The sequence below is a fragment of the Microchirus variegatus genome (genome assembly GCF_963457635.1).
Source record: "Microchirus variegatus genome assembly, chromosome: 21".
NCBI classification, from domain to species: domain Eukaryota; kingdom Metazoa; phylum Chordata; class Actinopteri; order Pleuronectiformes; family Soleidae; genus Microchirus; species Microchirus variegatus.
Window position 1 is genome coordinate 15142027 of NC_139822.1, and position 19400 is coordinate 15161426.

General features: G+C 44.6%; 1 protein-coding gene across 3 annotated transcripts in view; it reads left to right on the forward strand.

Moving 5' to 3' along the window:
- The window catches only part of col12a1a (collagen, type XII, alpha 1a), a 53226-nt gene that overhangs the window by 16755 nt on the left and 17071 nt on the right, over positions 1–19400 (forward strand). For 2 of the 3 annotated variants that reach the window (XM_083907828.1, XM_083907826.1), the window contains exons 14-44: positions 46–315; positions 1861–2127; positions 2207–2399; positions 2487–2611; positions 3929–4078; positions 4162–4281; positions 4403–4567; positions 4648–4794; positions 5195–5337; positions 5998–6127; positions 6678–6823; positions 7296–7425; positions 7707–7843; positions 8952–9081; positions 9164–9303; positions 9586–9718; positions 9878–9901; positions 10622–10761; positions 12801–12930; positions 13035–13174; positions 13258–13387; positions 15101–15243; positions 16505–16634; positions 16751–16893; positions 16989–17118; positions 18074–18193; positions 18279–18425; positions 18573–18689; positions 18773–18925; positions 19010–19084; positions 19176–19315. In XM_083907828.1, coding sequence (XP_083763954.1) covers positions 46–315; positions 1861–2127; positions 2207–2399; positions 2487–2611; positions 3929–4078; positions 4162–4281; positions 4403–4567; positions 4648–4794; positions 5195–5337; positions 5998–6127; positions 6678–6823; positions 7296–7425; positions 7707–7843; positions 8952–9081; positions 9164–9303; positions 9586–9718; positions 9878–9901; positions 10622–10761; positions 12801–12930; positions 13035–13174; positions 13258–13387; positions 15101–15243; positions 16505–16634; positions 16751–16893; positions 16989–17118; positions 18074–18193; positions 18279–18425; positions 18573–18689; positions 18773–18925; positions 19010–19084; positions 19176–19315 — 4388 coding nt within the window. The remainder of the gene's footprint in view (positions 1–45; positions 316–1860; positions 2128–2206; positions 2400–2486; positions 2612–3928; positions 4079–4161; positions 4282–4402; positions 4568–4647; positions 4795–5194; positions 5338–5997; positions 6128–6677; positions 6824–7295; positions 7426–7706; positions 7844–8951; positions 9082–9163; positions 9304–9585; positions 9719–9877; positions 9902–10621; positions 10762–12800; positions 12931–13034; positions 13175–13257; positions 13388–15100; positions 15244–16504; positions 16635–16750; positions 16894–16988; positions 17119–18073; positions 18194–18278; positions 18426–18572; positions 18690–18772; positions 18926–19009; positions 19085–19175; positions 19316–19400) is intronic. The other variant, XM_083907827.1, reaches the window with a different exon arrangement.

Consider the following 19400-nt stretch of genomic DNA (forward strand, 5'->3'; position numbering starts at 1 on the left):
AAACCCTGTTATTACTCTGCTAATTTAGTGTTCATTTATCCACAGAGCTCGGTTCGCCCGCTGACTTGGTGACCAGCGACGTCACCGAAACCAGTTTTGCCGCGTCTTGGACTGCGGCGCCCGGTAACGTTCGCCACTATCGGATCAGGTGGAAGTCTCTGTTCACGGAGGAGGCCGGCGAGAAGACGATACAGGGAGACACCACCACCACGGTGCTGGAGGGTCTCACCCCAGAGACACGCTATCATGTGTCCGTGTTTGCTGGCTACGGCCATGGAGAGGGCCAGCCGCTGGCCGGAGAGGAAACGACAGATGGTATGCTACTTTAAGACTGCTCCACTATAAACTTAACCGCACACTTTTTTTCTTTTCTCACATTCTATGTCTGTGCCCCTTCTGTCCAACTTTTTGTCTTGTTCCCCCATCGTGAACTCCTCCTCTCTTGTTCCCCCTATTTTTAGACTTTGTATTAATGAGTTTCTGGATGTCTCAGTTTGGGGTTACCTAGAAGGTGTGAAGTTAGGTACATGGACTCAAGTGTACACTCTAAGAAATAGAGTTCCAAAAGGGTCCTTCTACAAGGGCTGAGGTTCTACCTGGAACCATTTGCTTCTCTGAAAAACCATTTCCAAAAGAAAGGGTTTTTCAAGGGTTCTTGGTAACAGTTATGGTTCCAGTAAGAAACATTTTGATCCAGAGAACCCTTTAAAACCCCTTTTCTGAATAAAGGGTTTTAAAGGGTTTCTCTCTGGAACCCTCCAAAAGGGTTCCAGGTGGAACCTTTATAGAAAGGTCTACCTGCAGCCAAAAAGGATTCTCCTATGAGGACAAGCCGAAGAACCTTTTATGGTTCTACTAGTTCAGTTGTCCCGTCTGGTCATTCTGTTCGGCCTCATTCATGCATGAATGTCTTCCAAATTGCACGTGTGAACAAAAGGTGCCGTCATGTCCGGCACACCTGTGCCTTGTTTTCATAGGAGATGCGGGGACAGACTGTCTCGAGCCCTTTCTCCCTTGTTAGACTATACTCACGCTTGGATGAGAAAAGCACATTGAGCGGAAACTCCCAACCTTTTGGGAAGGGCATTTGTCCACCGGTGAAATGGAATTTGGTCAAGGGAAAATATTCCCACCCGTCATTTTTGTTTATTGGTTTTGGCGAGCACGAAAGGTGTTGTACACACCACGCAACAACCCTAAGGCGACTTCGTAGACTTCAGTCTTCACTCGGCTAATTTGCTCCTTTCCACTTTGCACCGGCTATCGGTTGCTCTCTTCTTTTGCACTTAATACAGGTCACAGGTCTCTGTGGGGCGAGCTACGCACAGCAGCTTTTGGACGTGCTTGCCTTTTTCCGTTCATAAAAATTCAGCACTTCAGATAATATTTTTCCTCAGCCCATTTCGAAACAACCAAAAAAACAACCACTATTGGACGCACGATGGAAAAATGAAAACTATGGGTTTGCTCAAACTCACATGACATCTAAATCTGGCTCCCAAACCCACCGACTAAACACAATCAATCATGTAAATTTGAGCCTGTTAAATGTATCCTTCTGAAAATCTGAAATATTTGAGTGGGTTTGTATTCACACGCATGTGGAAACTGAGCAGATACACAGATGAAAGACTCTGAGGTAGCCAAGCGTGTTACTGTTTAGTTTACTTACCAGCAGGAAAGCCACGTTGCTTATATTTCCAAACGTATATATGGAAACATAGGTGGTTAAGCACACATTTAGTGCAGATTCTCATCTTGAACAAAGCGTTAAAAGTCTACAGTTTTCCCCCCTCAGACCATCCATTCATCATTTCGCCTCCTTTAACCTTTCTCACCTCCCCCCCTTCCCCCTCACAGTGTCAGCCGCCGGCAGAGCGATCGTAGTCACAGAGGAGACGGAGAAGACCATGAAAGTAACATGGCAAGCGGCGCCCGGGAACGTGCTCAACTACCGCGTCACGTACAAACCCCAGGTCGGAGGGCGGCAGCTGGCAGCGAAGGTTCCCGGCGGCACTACGACCACGGTGCTGCGACGCCTTACTCCCATGACCACCTACGACATCGTCGTCATGCCGGTGTACCGGTTTGGAGAGGGCAGAGCAAGGGAAGGAGACGGAACAACATGTACGTTGGTCCCGTCACACCATACATTCATCGTATGCTGCCCCATTTACTCAGTCTACATTATGCTTTTCCCCTCCAGTGTCACCTTACAAAGCTCCCAGGAACCTGCAAACATCCGAGCCGGCAAAGACCAGCTTCCGCGTAACGTGGGACCATGCTCCTGGTGATGTCAGGGGCTACAAAGTCACTTTCCACCCTGTAGGGGAAGACATTGACCTGGGACAACTTCTAGTTGGCCCCTATGACAATACAGTGGTGCTGGAGGAGCTCAGGTGAGCCCTTGTTTTTACTCTTATTGTCAAATAAGATTCTAAAGTATGATCCCCAAGAATAATTGACATATTTTGTCTTGTCCACAGAGCTGGAACCAAATACTCAGTGAATGTGTCTGGTGTGTTTGAGGGAGGAGAGAGTATGCCATTAGCTGGAGAGGAGAAAACCACACTTATGGATGAACCTGAGCCTCCCCCCTATAACCCAACAGGTAAAGTTGTAAAACGTATATTTCTTTGGATAAATCTCTAACCAGAACATGTATTTTACTCTATCACTTAGTACATGTTTGCATAGGAAAACACATTGTATACTCATGCCCCATAGACGCTATAGAGCTTCTCTTAAAGATAATTGTCTCACAAAATAACAAACGTAATGGCGGTTCCATCTGTCTGCTTCTCTGGCACGTTTTCATCGTGTCACTTTGGGTTTCCGCTTTTTTCCCTTTCCAGTCTGATCAACCAACCAGCCAAGTTAAGCCATATTAATATAATATGTGTGCAGTAATAAAATGTTTTACTACCTTCTTAGTCAGAGTGGGACAGGCAGTGAGTGAGAGGAGGAGGAAATTAAACAAAAAATTGTTGTGTTTGCCGGGAGGATCTGGAAAGGGCAAGTTGACCACTCAGCTGCACACACTGTCCTAGTAGGGATGCAGATGCAGACTATTGCCCCTACCAGTTAGCCACAACTCCCTCTTTTTTTGCACATTCACATGAAGTCATAGCATGTCCAGGCTCTTTTTTAGTATGTTATGTAGCTATGCTATGTGATGACGTATCACATTCTATGATGATTCATAGGTGTAGATTTTAACCAAGTGTCAAGCGGTAGGGCAAAAAAAAGAGAAATGGGACTCAGCCTTACGGACAACCCCTCAAAATGACTGTATTACAAAGCAAAATAAACACAATTATTACATTCCTTTGTATAATTTATACCTTTTCTTTCTTTTCATCCTGCAGTTTCTGTCTCTCCTCTCACTGTGCAAACCAATCTGTAAATCAAATCCATAACCTGTTTGTATTTGCAGACAGCCGCGGTTAGTGCAACACCTGCGTATCCCCCTGTTGCACATCTGCAGCATTCTTTCAGGTGCCGAGGATCAGATACCTTCCTTGTCATGATGATTCAAGGAGGCTGTCATGATATGTCATGGGCCACGGAGGGCATTTACCCCCCGATTTGCCCTCTGGGACTCACTAATGGATCCAAAAAAGTGCAACAAGAGAGATATACTGCCTTGACATACCACAGGACAAGAAGATAACAGTCAAGACAAGAATTTTTTTGAAATGCTTTACTGCTTATTTGTGGAGATGTTTGTGTAGAACTGTGGAAACTGTTTTGAAATGTTGTGTCTAAAACGTCCCTTTCTCACTTTCCTTTTACATTTCTTTGAACACCTTCACATGCCATTGTACTTCAAAACACACCATTTTTGTGTACCGGATGGTTGAACTGCTGTCGCATTTGAAACCCACGCCTTCATCACATTATGACACGTCGACTTCTATCCTCTCAGATGTGAAGTGTAAGACCAATGCACAGGCTGACATTGTGCTGCTGGTGGACGGCTCCTGGAGCATTGGACGTCTGAACTTCAAGACCATTCGTGCCTTCATCGCCCGTATGGTGGGAGTGTTTGACATTAGTCCTGAAAGGGTCCAAATCGGTAGGGCAACTGATTAGCTCTTTATCACTAATACGACCAAAAATGGAGCTTTTTGGCTGGTCTAACAGGTGTTGTGTCCACAGGTCTTGCTCAGTACAGTGGAGACCCCAAGACTGAATGGCACTTAGATGCCCATAGAAACCGAGAGTCGCTCCTGGACGCTGTGTCTAACCTGCCCTACAAAGGAGGAAACACGTTGACTGGTACTTAAAAATATCACCCCTATGGTTGACCAGCGGCAGTGCTGCTACTTCATGGGAATTTAATGATTTATCCACTTTGAGCTCTGCTCACTGGACTCATTGGACATCTTTGCCATTGCAGGTCTGGCGTTGAACTACATCCTCCAGAACAACTTCAAAGAGAACGTCGGTATGCGACCCAATGCTCGAAGGATTGGCGTCTTGATCACTGACGGCAAATCCCAGGACGATGTCAACGTCAACTCTGAGAGCTTGCGTGATCAGGGCATCGAGCTGTATGCCATTGGTAAGACAATTCCCTCTTGTTGATATTCAAAAACATGTATCAAGATACTAATGAGTTTCGATATAATCCTTGTTGTTTAGGTGTGAAGAACGCTGATGAGAATGAGTTGAGGTCCATCGCCTCCGATCCGGATGATATTCACATGTACAACGTGGCGGACTTCTCATTCCTGTACGACATTGTGGACAGGCTGACCGACAACCTCTGTAACAGTGTCAAGGGACCAGGTATGCATGAGTTTACACAAATGGTATACGCACAAATACGAATCATAACTTCACACTGAATAGCTGAAGCCAAGTGCTCCACTCCCAGACATTTGACGGCTATTTGAGTAAAGCATCCCAGACCCACTGACAGTTACATGTGCGGCCCGCCAAAGAAAGCAAAGATCTAGCCGAGCTCTTCAACTTTTTTGCAGACCTGCTATTTTCTCGTTCTAATAATATCTAACATTCCCTCTCCCTTCATGGAATAAGGGATTGTCTGCTCCTTCATCAAATTAAAAAGCTGCTTTTCTGACACGATGTGGAGTACGTCCCAATAGCTCTTTACGGTAGAAAGAAAATGTTCAAACATGTTGCCTCGTACTACAGCTTCTATATCTGTGTGCTTACACTAAAACAGGAGGCGGTGCACCCGACGCTCCCACTGACCTGGTGACGTCAGAGGTGACGCACCACTCCTTCAGAGCCACCTGGACCCCTCCTGATGGCCCGGTGGAGAAGTACCGCGTGGTGTACATGACTGTGTCCGGACAACCACAACAGGTACATCTGCCATACTGTGATCCAACCCCTCTTCAAAAAAACCCTAACCCTAACCCCAAAAGGAAAAACGAACTAAGGGCTAACCCTAACCCTAAAGTACTGTAAATCTTGACTTCTACTAATCCATTCACTTACTGGAAGTGTAGTATGTGTGGGTATAACTGGGAAACTCCACTCAAACGTCTATTTTCAGCGTCTTGTTTATGTTGGCGTCTCACTGTGCTCGTATCCGATTACGTTATGTTCTGACACGGGGTGAGGAAACAAAAACACACAGCTCTCAGATTAGAAAGAAAGCATCACGAGTGATAACTCTGCTAGCCAGCAGGGTCTTGGCTCGGGGCAACGTGTGGCTCGATGCATTTGAGCGTCTGAATCTGATTAAGATGTGGTAGATGTTTGTTTTTGTCTAGCTTCTGTTGTTGAACACAGCGGATGAGGTTTTATTATTGCTTATGTTGTAGGACCCTTTTTACGATTTGACGGAGGGTTTTCTGGTATTAATTGGAATTCTTGTTTAAAACGGCCAAGCAAATACAACATATTATTGGAACTTTGAGAAAGTATCTACGGAAACCTCATGAGGATATCTTGATAAGTTTTGCGAATGAAACCGAACAATTTTCCATCACTACATCTAACCAATCCCTCTGTTATTAGGTGTTCGTGGATGGCAGTGAGACCACCGTGGTCCTCCAGCAACTCAACCCCCTGACACAGTACCTGGTCAACGTCTACTCCGTGGTGGGAGAGGAGAGCAGTGAGCCTCTTAAAGGAACCGAGACCACACGTATGTCTTCTCTCTCTCTCTGCTTTTGACTTACTTCTAGGTCTGAATCATTTGATTTGATGAAATCTGGCAAAACCTGCCAACGATATTATTATTACGCAACACAGAAATTGGTCTGTGCCTAAATGGCTTCAGGTGTGGCAATGTTATGGTAATTTTGCAGACTCTCAGACCCTTAAGGAAACCCAGATGAATGGCATTGTCTGGGTTTCAATTTCAACAGGCTCTCAGACTTCAGCCTTTACTTTTACAAAAAACAGCTTCCCTTTTCGAGTCTGCCACCATCACTAATCTCTCTGGCTCAGTTGCGTAACACAGGTTTATCGCACTTTGGAACCCCGGTTCCTGTGTGTGGTCTCCATTAATCGAATGTAATATATACTGCATCTATATTTCTTGGTCTTCTTTATAAAATATTTGGTGGTAACAATACACAATTATTGGAGGTCTCTAAATTAAAACACAATAGCTCTGATTATAGAGAAGAAAAAGGGCAAAAACATATGTATGTGCTGATTGTTTCCTTTTCCGTAATTGCGTGGTTCCCTAGTGCCCCTGAGCGCCGTGAGGAGGATGGACATTTATGATGAACAGGTCACCACCATGCGGGTGCAATGGGAGCAGGCGCAGGGTGCCACGGGCTATATGCTGCTCTACAGCGCCATCAATGCCACGGAGCCCAGCCTTGAGCAAGAGGTAAGAGCCACTCTGAGAGCAGCGTGAGACATCAGGTACAAATAAACATGTGCACATGTGTTTATGGTTGGAGGGGAAAAAAAAGTGCTTTAATGCACCAAACACACACAAACAGCATTGTTAAACACTACGAGGGACCGAGTACAACCTGCTGTCAGCAGTTCCTGACAAAACACAGATGTCGCACACTGAAATACCATATTTACAAAGCTGGTAGTGTTTGCCCCACCACTCAACAGACAAAGCAGAAGGGATAATACAGTGGAACATTGTTAGTCTCACAAAGGAGATGTCAACCATGAGCTCACTCTGGCTAGGAAACATCATTATGTGTTCGGGAGGTGTCAGTGGGTCAAAAAAAAAGGAGCACATTTGACTCTAACCAAATGTTCCTATCACTGTCACAGACCAATCCCTGTTGGTCACTTACCCTCTGACCTCCTGTTGTTTGTTTGTTCTGGTGCCCTTGCAGCTCAGAGTGCGAGGAGACACAATTGATGTCCAGCTGGTGAAGCTGCTCCCCAACACGGCCTACTCCCTGTCCCTCTTCGCCCTGCACGGAGAATCGGCCAGCGAACCGCTGACCAAGCAGGGAGTCACTCGTACGTGGTCAATACTTCTACTAACCATAGACCTTCCGGGTTGAAAAGTGAAGACTAGGAAATAGGACGGGAGTAGCAGTTTTACTGATGAGTAAATGGTCCAAGTTGCAGGGTTAGGTCTTCAACAGAACCTGATGGGAGTTTGTTTTGCAATATGAGAACTTCATCCATTTTTATACACAGTCCATGCTACTACTACTACTATATGACCAACCATTTATTTATGAATTCAAATACAATGCTGCCTTGAGAGTAACAATCACCCTCTGACCCTCGTTCAGTGCCTCAACCACCCGCTGGCGAACTGAGGGTCCGTGATGTCACCCACAGCACCATGTGGCTTTTCTGGGATGCTGCTCCGGGTCTTGTACGCAAATACATCGTCACCTACCAGCCTGAGGAGGGAGAGCCTAAGGAGGTACGTTAAGTTCCACTTCCTCAAATGCCTAAAGCCATTATCTGTACTGTATGTAAGGGGCCCATGTTTTTCCCACTTTTGATCCTCCTGCTCTTACACAACCTACTGTACACTGAAACCATTGCCTGTTTGAGCCATTAGGGATTACGGTGACAAACTTTTATAGCTTCTCTTTGACTGATCTTTCAAAGTGTTGGCTTGAACCACATGATGGAGACTGCAGCTGGTTTGGGTGGACATCAGTCCTGAAAAGATGATGAAGCTATCAGAGCGTGGTTTTTGCGGGGGGTTTAATGGCGCTTTATGGGGGTTATAGTGATCGTGCTACAGCAGCAAACTACAGTGTATTGCTGTTTACTTAGCCATAAAGCGGTGAAGTGGCGGTGATCCTGAATGCTCCTTTAGTGGAAGCACATATGTAAAAGTAAGTCATGGGCTGAGAAAGAACCTTCTGCCCAAAGACATAGAGCCCATCAAAGTGATGTATGCATGTTCGTGTATATGAAGCTTGCATAGTTTTATGGTCCTTAGAGACAAATAAGTTTACTTAAATGAAAAGGAAACCAATCAGACAAACATACAACAGATGTTCATAGGTAATGAGAAATCCCTTAAGTTCATTTTCTTAAGGTTGAGCAAATAAAATTTTATGGAATGGACTAAAATAGTGTGGAATTTCCTCCATGGTTGGTGAAAAAACTTAAGCTTGTTGTTTGCCGAATATCTTATTTGTTCCCAGTTTCCCCTGGACCAAGCACACATTTCTACCTTCTTGTCAAAGTCTCCAATGTTCCTGGAAACACGCTGAGAATGAAATTTAAGTTTCACAAGACTTGGCAAAGTTGGTCCGAAGAGGAAAAACATATGAAGTTCACTTGCTCACTCATATTCTACCGCTTTATTCTCCACATGAGGTTAACGGGGGTCACTGGCTAAAGGTGGGGTACACCCTGGACAGGTCACCAGTCCATGACAGGGACACAATTGGCCTAATGCCCAAATTTTCATTTTGGGAAGTTGATGTAAATCATTGAAAAAAGCGCTATACATTTGCATGAATGATTTTTGTGTATGAATAACTTCACAAGTGTCGCTAATTGTTGCACAGCTGGAAGTTGGAGGAGGTGTGACCACTACACAACTGGACAACCTGATGTCCCAGACTGAGTATGCTTTGACCGTCACTCCAGTCTATGATGAGGGACGTGGACAGACAATGCTAGGAGACGCAGTCACTGGTAGGAACCCCAACCCTAACCCTAACCCATGACAAAATTGATCTCACTGATGTCAACTAACTCCCTGACCTTTACTGTGCAGATGTGGTTCCTGCCCCGAAGAACCTGCGATTTTCTGAAGTGACCCAGACGAGCTTCAGAGCGACCTGGGAGCACGGAGCCCCTGATGTGGCCCTGTACCGCATTGGCTGGTCTAGGAAGGGAGAAGGCGACTTACAATTTGTAAGAGAAAAGCAGCTGTCACAAATTTTCACATTTCCGCTAAATCACGCAGGTATTTCTTGATGAGTCTCACAGAATGCTCTTTGGGGATGCCTTGGAAAAGATCTCAAGTAAAAGCAGATAAAAAATCTCATAAAAAAACAAGTCTGCAGCACAAATCAAATTCTAATAACTTTATTATGGATCTTGTGTTCCCCCAGGTTTAGTGTGTATTGGCTAAATATGTCAGCAGTCAAGCAGCTTCCCTCATGTACCGCGTGCTCGTGTTTCTTTCTTTATCAGGCTATTCTGAACAACGACGAGACAACACACGTCCTGGAGAACCTGGAGCCAGACACGCCCTATGACGTGTCCGTGACCGCGATTTATCCGGACGAATCGGAGAGCGAGGATCTGATGGGCACGGAGAGAACATGTAAGATACACAAACACACTCATGACAACCAATACAACATATATTAACACCAATTTGCAGAATCATTGTTGGATCTTGACCAAAGGCGAGACCAAATGTTGAGTGTTATGTCCAGTACAAGGGTATGGCCATTACATCTGCCTATTTTTGCCTCTATAGTGTCGAAGGATGCTGTTAGCAAATGTAAGTATGTTTTGCGGTAAAGCAAGAGGATGCTTTTACTTGATGGAAGCATGTTTTATCATTCCATATATCATCCTTTCAGTCATCAGCACGGTTGTTCATTGGACAACCATAATTTCATCATCAAGCAACGCCCTTAACTCATCCACCCGCTCCATCTGACACATCATGGTTTTATTGTCTGTTTGTCCCATTGTCTACACCATTCAACCCAAGGCTGTTCTTGAGTATGTTCATACTCAAATGACACAAGTTGGGTTTTGACCGTGCATGCCCTGCAAAGCAAGGGTTTCAACCCCATGATTTTGCCGACCATTCCATCATCTTTCATGTATTCATCCATCCATCTGTTCATCGCATTCATCCATGCACTTATCAGTCCATCAATGTCTTCTGTCCATCCATCCATCCATCCATCCATCCATCCATGGCTACTCAAGAGAATCCATTCCTGCTTCAGAAAAGACAAAACCCCACATGTGGATTTGTCTTTTCTTCTTTAAAGCCACAGTCCTTGACTCAAATTAGTGCTTCTTTTCATGAAAAATAAGACATCTTAATCCAGGAAGATCAGAATATCAAGGACAGTGTCTTTAAAAGTTACTCGCAAGGAAATCCATGGGGTGGGGGAGTGTAGTCTTACTACTGCACGCAACAGATAAACATGTTGACATGGTTGTAATTGCGGTTGCATGTGTTTGTGTGCGCGGCTTTCTCCAGTACCCAACGCGCCGCCCACGAACCTGGTTGTGTTCAACGAAACCACCACCACTCTGAACGCCAGGTGGAACCCAGCTGCCGGCCGTGTCCAGAACTACAGGATCACTTATGTCCCCACAGCTGGAGGCAGGAGCCAGACAGTAAGTCCCAACAACATCTATGTGGTCTTCTCCACAAGCACAAAGAACATAAGGCAGATGTTAAGTTTCACTATGTGTCAATCTGACTTCAGTGGGTAGGAAGATTATTTTTAAAGTGCAGCACTTGCTGACTTTTTTTAAAATGAATTGTATACAACACTCGGTTTTTCAAATACTTGCTACTCACTCCTCAGTTTTCACTGGACTTCGGTCAAGCATTACTTGGCCAGACAAATGATGGTAAATTCAGTGGATCAGTGGATTTCTATCCCCTCCAGCTTTGCCTCCAAAAATAAACCAAAGAGTGCACAGTAGCTAAAATCTACCACTGTTTTTTAGTGTTTATTCTAAATCAAATCTTATAACTGTTAGGTTATGGCAGCAGTAATGTGGACACAAACCCTTTCCTGACTCGTGGATTTTTGACCGCCTTTCTCAATCTGCTATAGCCCTTTTGGATTACGGCTGGGTTTTTTGGTTTTAATTTGCTGTCAGACGTTTTCTCATTGCTTCCATAAGCAAGGTCTTTAAAAAAAAAAAAAAGGCGAGACCAACGACTGTGTTTATGCACGTGCACATGTGAGGTTACAGACTGATAGCCACACCGTTAAGCTGTGGAACAGTCCTTAAATCACAGCAGAAAAATATTTCTCCCCTGCCCTGCGGGGGTATTTTATGACTCGTGAAGAGATGGTCAAGACAGATAAACTTTTAATGCGTGATAATTTAACGACTCTGCTCGTAGAAGGTGAACGTTTATGTGTTCTTATGTTCCCCATACAACTGCGGAATGGACCTCATGCACAACATTTAACGTAGTTTCATATGGTGAAGTGTAAAAAGGTCCTATCAATATGTACCTTTTATATCTTCCTCAAGAAGGATGAACGTTAGTGGCGTTGAGCCGTGTTAGGAGGCCATTCCTGACACTTGCACATATCCAGTCATATAAGACAAGGAAGTTCTCACAAAATCTTTGTGCATTGATCTAATGAGATCCCCAGACAATTGTCTACACTGTTGAAACATCTGTAGTTTGTTGGACGTTACCTTGCCACTACACTGCCATTTTTCTTTAATTACCCTTTGCCCAATATGCGGTTTTGTACGACATCCAGCTGCAGCTCAGCCGGTGTTATGAAGGTCATTCGCTGGCCATTATTTTCCCTGGGTTTTTAAAGACAGGGTGGAAATTTTTTCCCACTTCAGCGCTTGATGAAATGTAGCTGTGTTGATTGCATGGGTGATATCATACTGAAAGAGTTGAAGGAAAACTGGAAGGTAGCGAGATAATATTTGCCAGTCCTTCTTGGTCCACTTTCAGTATTCCACCAACGGCAGAGGGCCCAGAGGGTGTTGTGTGTTATTATGTGGGGGGTTTTTTTTGGGACATTTCTCATGCACAGGTTGCACTTTCACAAGAGAATGGGCCAAAATGATAAAAATTCTGTTTTGCTGATTAAAGTGTCAGTCAGTTGATTGAGAAAGCCTTGCGTGTGATAAAGCAAATCCTTATCATTCACAAATCCACATGAAAACATACTTACAAGACTTAGAATTATTATTATCCCCAGCCCTTAAAGCTTTCGCCAAAAGCAACGTTGTAAATTCATCACCAGTCATCACTCCTAATGACAAGACATCCGACTGTTTCAGCCATCAGCCTGCAGATTTACCTTGGCCGTAGCGCTGTGTAAAAGCCTTGTCCAAAAACACTCAAAACACTCCTCCTCTGATTTGTCCGCAGTCCAATAGTTTTCAGGTAGAATTCTTTCCACCAAGTCAGTAACATCAATTTAAGGAACATATGGAGAGTTGTCAAAAAAATTTTATCCCACGGAAAACACACCAAATATCTTTTCCCCTGTGCTGATTCTGAAGCTGCAAAATGGTTTTCGAAGAGTGATATTCTGCAGCCGTTTGTTTTTCGGGGATATCTCAATTCATTATGTCCATGGTTTATGCACATGGCAGCTTCACTGAGTTATAGTAAAAAGATGAACAAGCAATTGAATTAACATTGATTCTTGATTTACCAGACCCAAGTTGGAGGCAAGAAGACTACTGTTCTGCTTCCCAAGCTGACCCCTGACACTGAATACTCCATCAACGTGGTGGCTGTCTATGCAAGAGGAGTCAGCGGCGAGCTTAACGGCCTTGGAAAGACCAGTAAGTTGTATTTCACTCAAAGTTCTCCCATACTTAGTGTCCAGATCTACAGTTTTACCCAGGTACTTAATGGTTTAATGCATCATTGTATTTTCCTACCCCAGAGCCACTGGGTGGTGTAAGGAACCTGCAGGTTACCGATCCTACCACCAGCACCCTGAGAGTCCAGTGGGAGCCTGCTGAGGGCAACGTTCGCCAGTACAGGATCTTCTACGTTCCTGAAGCTGGAGGAGAAGAGGAGATGGTACGCTGGGGAGTAGCTCTATACCGCTGAGTTTTGGGCCAAAAATATGCTCTGACATTATGCCCTATTGTCCCTCAATCTAGGTGCAGGTATCAGGTAGCACTTACAACAACGTGCTGAAGAGTCTGCAGTCTGATACGGTCTACAGAGTAACCGTGGTTCCCGTGTACTCCGCCGGGGAGGGACAACGCATGTCTGAGAACGGCAAAACATGTAAGCACTGCATGCATATTGCGTCTGGTGTGGGTAACAAGTAAGACGTGTGGTCCGTGCAGGGAGGATTTGATGCAGCAGTGACATCCTTGGAAGATAGATGTCAGGGTTAAGAGAAGCCCATGTAGACTTGGCAGGGAGTAATGGCAGCGGTGGGATTATTATTATTTTTTTTCCCTCCTTATTCAGGAATCCATTCATGTCCGTCCAAAACGAACTTGCTGGCCTCAGCTGCTGGCTTGCTGTCGCTATGTGGCAAAAAATGTGGCCAGTTGCATGTGATTTATTCACTTTCATTCAAGGCCTTCTGCATCCAGCAAGCCAAGCCAAATGAATGCACACTGCAAGCCCTCACCTTGCATGTTAAGTGCAACATACAACACAACATACAATGACAGCGCTCAGCCCCGTGCGCTAACTTTGAACTTCTACAAGGGGAGAAATTATTTTTCCGTTTTCTCCCACAACTTCAAACCGCCAAAACCTCTGCTGGGAATGAGTCAGCATTTTGCGGGTTGATTGCATAGGAAGGAATTCCTCGGAGTTGGCGGCATTATAATGGTGTCTCCTCTCTCCTTACCGTAATGTTGTCCATTTATAGTTTGGAATAGAGGGTCGTGGTCAGGATAATGGGGGAGCTGCTGAATGGGGGAGGGTCTGTGTTGAAGTAACTGGCTCCCCTTTGGGAAAAAGAAACAGAGAGGGGAGGGTTAGAAATGAATAGAGAGCATTATATGTTTTATGGCTCTCAACTCTGTTGGCTAAGGTCATGCTCCATGCTTGCTACTGTTACCTTTATTTTCCCTTCTGTAGCAATGGTCCCCCCCATGTTTAGTGGCTTTTTCCTGGACATGTTGACCATACTTACACAATATGTACAGTAAATGCAATCACACTGCTAACCTTGTGGCAGCGAACACTAGTCACCGACCGAGTTCAAAGCAGCTTCCTTGGCAACAGGCTTTATACTCTTTAAGAAACTTTAAAAGTACGGAAGCTTGTTCACTTGTGTTTTTCCCCCTGCATTTATGAGTTTATAATAGGGAGCGGCACAAAGCCTCTAAACATCTGCCTCTGCGTGTTAGAAGGCAAGCTTCACACGGGGCCACACATATGCCTCGTATATCCTTTTCATTAACCTTAAGGGCACTGACAGGAAGTGTCATGTTAATAGCTGTATTGTTAAATCGTGCCTTAAACTTGGCTGGTGGGAGTATTGTTCTTATTTTATTGAAACATTCTCATGTAATCATCGGGCTGTTCCTACTTAAAATGTGAATGAGGATACAAGTCAGTCAAGTCATTCCGAGGTACTTTTTGTTTTTTTGAAAAAAGTCAGCTCGCTGTCAAAGTGTATCAGGGCAAATGGATCATTTCCTGATTTTCAAAAATTCATTAAAATTATTCCTTATGAGATATGTGAATATTTTAAACAAATCCTTGTTCAGGGTGATAACGACTATTATGATGGTAAATTTCAAGTCATTCCGAGATACTTTTAGTTTTTTGAAAATATCAGCTCACTGTCAAAGTGTATCAGGGCAAATGGATAATTTCCTGATTTTCAAAAATACATTAAAATTATTCCTTAAGAGATATGCAAATATTTTACCAGCATACAGTGGTAGTATGAACATTTATGAAAAAACTTTTTTTGTTTCCTCTCCCTTATCTCCCATTATCTCCAAACACCCAACATTTCTGACTCAATAGTGGAGCGCAGCCCGGTCAAGAACATCCAGGTTTTCAACCCCACGACCAACACTCTGAATGTTCGCTGGGAGGCTGCCACAGGACCAGTCCAGCAGTACCGGGTGATCTATGCACCTCTGACTGGCCTCAGACCCTCTGAGTCGGTGAGTATCCATCCATCGTGCGCGAATGGGGTGTAAACGAGCATATAAATATATCATACACAAAAACCAACGATGAAATAATGCCCTAAAATCATATACTTAAGACACACAAACACTCAGGGGAGCCATCAGTGGGGGGGGGGGGTGGAAGCACATGTTCCCCATTTTCAGCTACTTATTACAGTATACCACATGTCATTAGGAATAAAAGTGCCTCTTCCTGAACTATTAAAAGCAAATCAGTCAGTCAGTCAGTCATTATTCGGTTCACAAAATGGTGCATGTGTGCATTTACTGCCAGTTGAATTCTTTTTCACGAACAAGCCTTTTTAAACCGAGGCAATAAAACATTCGTTAAGGAAGAATTTTTTTAATTACAGCCCCTTGCTCATGTGGCATCTGGTACCAATGTGCCCACATCTTTATGTGTAGAGGATCTCTGGGTTAAAGAAAGGAAGTTTTGAGTTGTTGCTTAACACTGAATTCTAAAGAGACATGTGCACTCTGTCCCTATTCGTGAGCACATTTATGGCAGACTCAACTCTGACTCGACTCTTTCCAGGCCTGGAGGCACTGCTGTGTGCATCAGTGGTAACATGGCATTTGTCAACACCATCGCACAATAACAGCTGCGGCGCTGCAGCTTTATCAGTGTCGAATGTTCGTCGTGTTTTTGTTCGCGGATTTTAAAAAAGTGGGAGCAGGCCGCGTGAGATGGAAATCAAAAGTGAAATAATGTTGACAGCATGATGAAAACACAGACAGAAGATTTACCCACCCAGCTGCTGAGCTGCTGGTCTAACACTCACATATGGTGCTCTCCCTCGGAGCTCTTCCCTTTCTGTTAAAATCTCCCCTCACACAAGTGTTTATCCCTCCCCCCCTGGGAGGTTAGCAGCAGTCCAGAACCACTGAAGAGCTTTTCCTTTCTTCAGTAACAAACTCACCGACTCGGATCAGATGGAATGAGGAGGAGGTGGTGCCTGATATTACCGCTTGTGTTCACTGTCAGACTGTGTTAAAGAGTCAGACAGCCCACGTCCTCACCTCATCCTCACCACCACGGCTCCAAACATCAAAGGAATATTTGGCTCTTCTTTGCACTTTTGTGCTCACAGAAACAGGGTGTTTTGTAAAAGAAAAAAAGCAGGTGTTAGAAGGAGTGAACAACAAGCAACTATCAGAGTAATGTAGATGTCAGATTCACACGAACCCTTTCGTCTTCAAGTTCATTCTCTAAGCTTTTGGTGTCCCCGATCAGATTGTGGTACCGGGAACCACCACCACGGCCTTGCTGGAGCAGCTCATCCCAGAGACCCAATACAACGTCGGGGTGGTCGCCCTGTACAGCGATGGCGAGGGACCCGCAATCAGTGACATTGGAAAGACATGTAAGAGCTTGGGCCTATGTGTTTAAAGACTTCAAATTCAGATCTGAGATATGCGTTTCAAAAAAACCACTGGGACAAGAAGATAGAAACAAACTCATGTTCTTTTCTATGATCAGTGCCCCGTAGTGGCCCAAGGAACATGCGAGTCTACGACCCTACCACGACTACTCTCTCTGTGAACTGGGAACACGCCGATGGTCCCGTCGTGCAGTACCGAATCGCCTATGCCCCAACCGTAGGAGACCCCATTGAGGAATATGTAAGCAGATGTATAAATCTTTCATCAATCAAACATCGTTTTGGAAAGAAAATGCACTTTTGATTCTCAACATCTTGTTATTTTCTCTCTCGCAGACAACAGTACCAGGAAACAGGAACAGTGTGATCCTGCAGAACCTGGACCCAGACACGCCTTATAATATCAAGGTGACGTCAATCTATTCTGATGGACCAGGAGGAGAACTGGAGGGAGATGGACGCACAGGTACAAACTCTTCTTAGGCTACGCACACTGTTGCTGGTGAAGAATGAAATAGAGAACTTCTACAAGATCCGACAAGGTTTTATTTTCGTGGCAAGGAAAAGGTCAATCTTCATAGGAGTGATCCTTGCTGGAGAAAGACCCTGAGCAGCTCCCCCTTCGCATTCCTCCTAATAGACAAAAAATCTACCTTTTCAGACGGAGCTTTTACGCCTCTTTGTCTATTGTAGGTATTGGGGAGCTGAAAATAATTTGAAATTGGTAATTAACAATCAGATTTCTGTGTCCACATAGCTCAGAAATATGTCAGATCTCAGTCAACATCAATGGATGGAAAAAAATGGACATGAGTCACTTTGGCGTGGTCATCTGAATGCAGTTACATAGTAATCCCTGTGGGTCTTTTTGGAAATGGTGCCCGAGACCATTCAAGGACATGAAATTATGCATATCAACAGACGAATTATTAACTGCACGTGCATATGGACTCACAAGAGTGCAGAAAATCGGAATCGACTGATACACTGATTAGGATCTGCAGTCACTGGAGCAAAATTGGAAGTGAAGGTTTTGGCTTTTCATGCAAGCCCAGAGCTCTAAGAGCCTTTCCCAGAGAATTAGAACATGGCTGCATTCCAGTCAGGGGAAAACAAAAAGATCCCCAAAGAAATCCCATTAAATATATTGCTACTCCACTCTTTGAGGTGGCTCTTAAAAGAATCATTCATTCATTTTCTTCTTTTTTTCCCCCGTCCTCGATTGTCTCTAATTTAATCGCCCTTTTGATCACACCCTCTCGCACATGTTTTACTCATAATTCAAAAGCCATAACAAGCTCTAATTTAGTAATTACCGCGCTGACAGAGCAGGGTAATGACCTCAGTGAAAGTCAAAGAACAACTGCAGTGAACCAAAGCCATTTTGTTGACCGCGCTGCCCTGTCTTTTCTCTCCCACAGTCGGCATGCTCGGCCCCAGGAACCTCCGAGTGTCTGATGAGTGGTACACCCGCTTCAGGGTGTCCTGGGACCCCGCCCCCTCTAGGGTTTCGGGATACAAGCTCATCTATCAGCCAGAGGGTATGAAAATGATCGTGTTGATAACGTAGTCTTATTTTTTGCACTGCTAGATTGTAATATTTCATGCATTTGTGTCTCTGTTCAGGCTCTGCTGAGTCCATGGAGGCGTCTGTGGGAGACGTGACCACCCATCAACTGCATAACCTGAAACCCGGAACCACCTATGACGTCAAGGTGTTGGCACAGTACAACACAGGCTTCAGTGAGCCTTTGATTGGACAAGGCACCACATGTAAGTTGATAAAGCCATTATGGTTTGGTTTGCCAGACATCAATGTTTTAAATTAAACAGACGTTTCCATAGGGAGTGGTAGCCATTGCAAATAGGTCGGATAATAGAGTGCATGCGCTAATGATAGCCCTGCTTGCTTCCCTTTAGTGTACCTGAATGTGACCGACTTGACCACCTACAAAGTGAGCTACGACTCCTTCTGCATCCAGTGGTCCCCTCATAGAGCAGCCACCTCCTACAGGCTTAAAGTCAATCCTTTTGACGGTAAGTGCGTCACACAGTGGGCCTCATGGAAATACTTTGTGTCTAAATATATAAGAGTTTAAATCACTGTCTGATTTCTCTAGCCTCCAAGAGAGGAGCTCAAGAGGTCACCGTCAGAGGCTCAGAGAGCACCTACTGTTTCGACGGCTTGACTCCTGACACCCTCTACAATGCCACTGTGTACACCCAGACACCCAACATGGAGGGACCTGGAGTCAGTGTCAAAGAGAGGACATGTAAGATAGTATCCTGTCTTACCACAGCATAGAATATCACTTCTGGCTTCTTTTTTTTTTTAATTTGTCTGTTTGTCTTTGCAGTGGTTAAACCCACAGAGAGACCAACTGAGCCTCCGACCCCACCGACTCCGGCCACAGTCCCCCCTGCACTAGATGGTGTGTGAAAAAAATCTGTGTGCAAACAAATAATCCTTCATACACCCAAGCTGGAATTATCCTTTGCATAATTGTTGTACATGTGCTGCAGTGTGCAAAGGTGCCAAAGCAGACCTGGTCTTCCTCATCGATGGATCCTGGAGTATCGGAGACGAGAGCTTCCACAAGGTCATCCAGTTTGTCATGAGCATGACTGGGGCCTTCGATGTCATCAGCCCTAAGGGCATGCAGGTCAGCGTCAATCCTTCTCTTGAAGTGTTGATTGTGTGGAAGAGTGTTGGTTTTGTTCCATGTGCTGTCTTATCGATTATCTTTC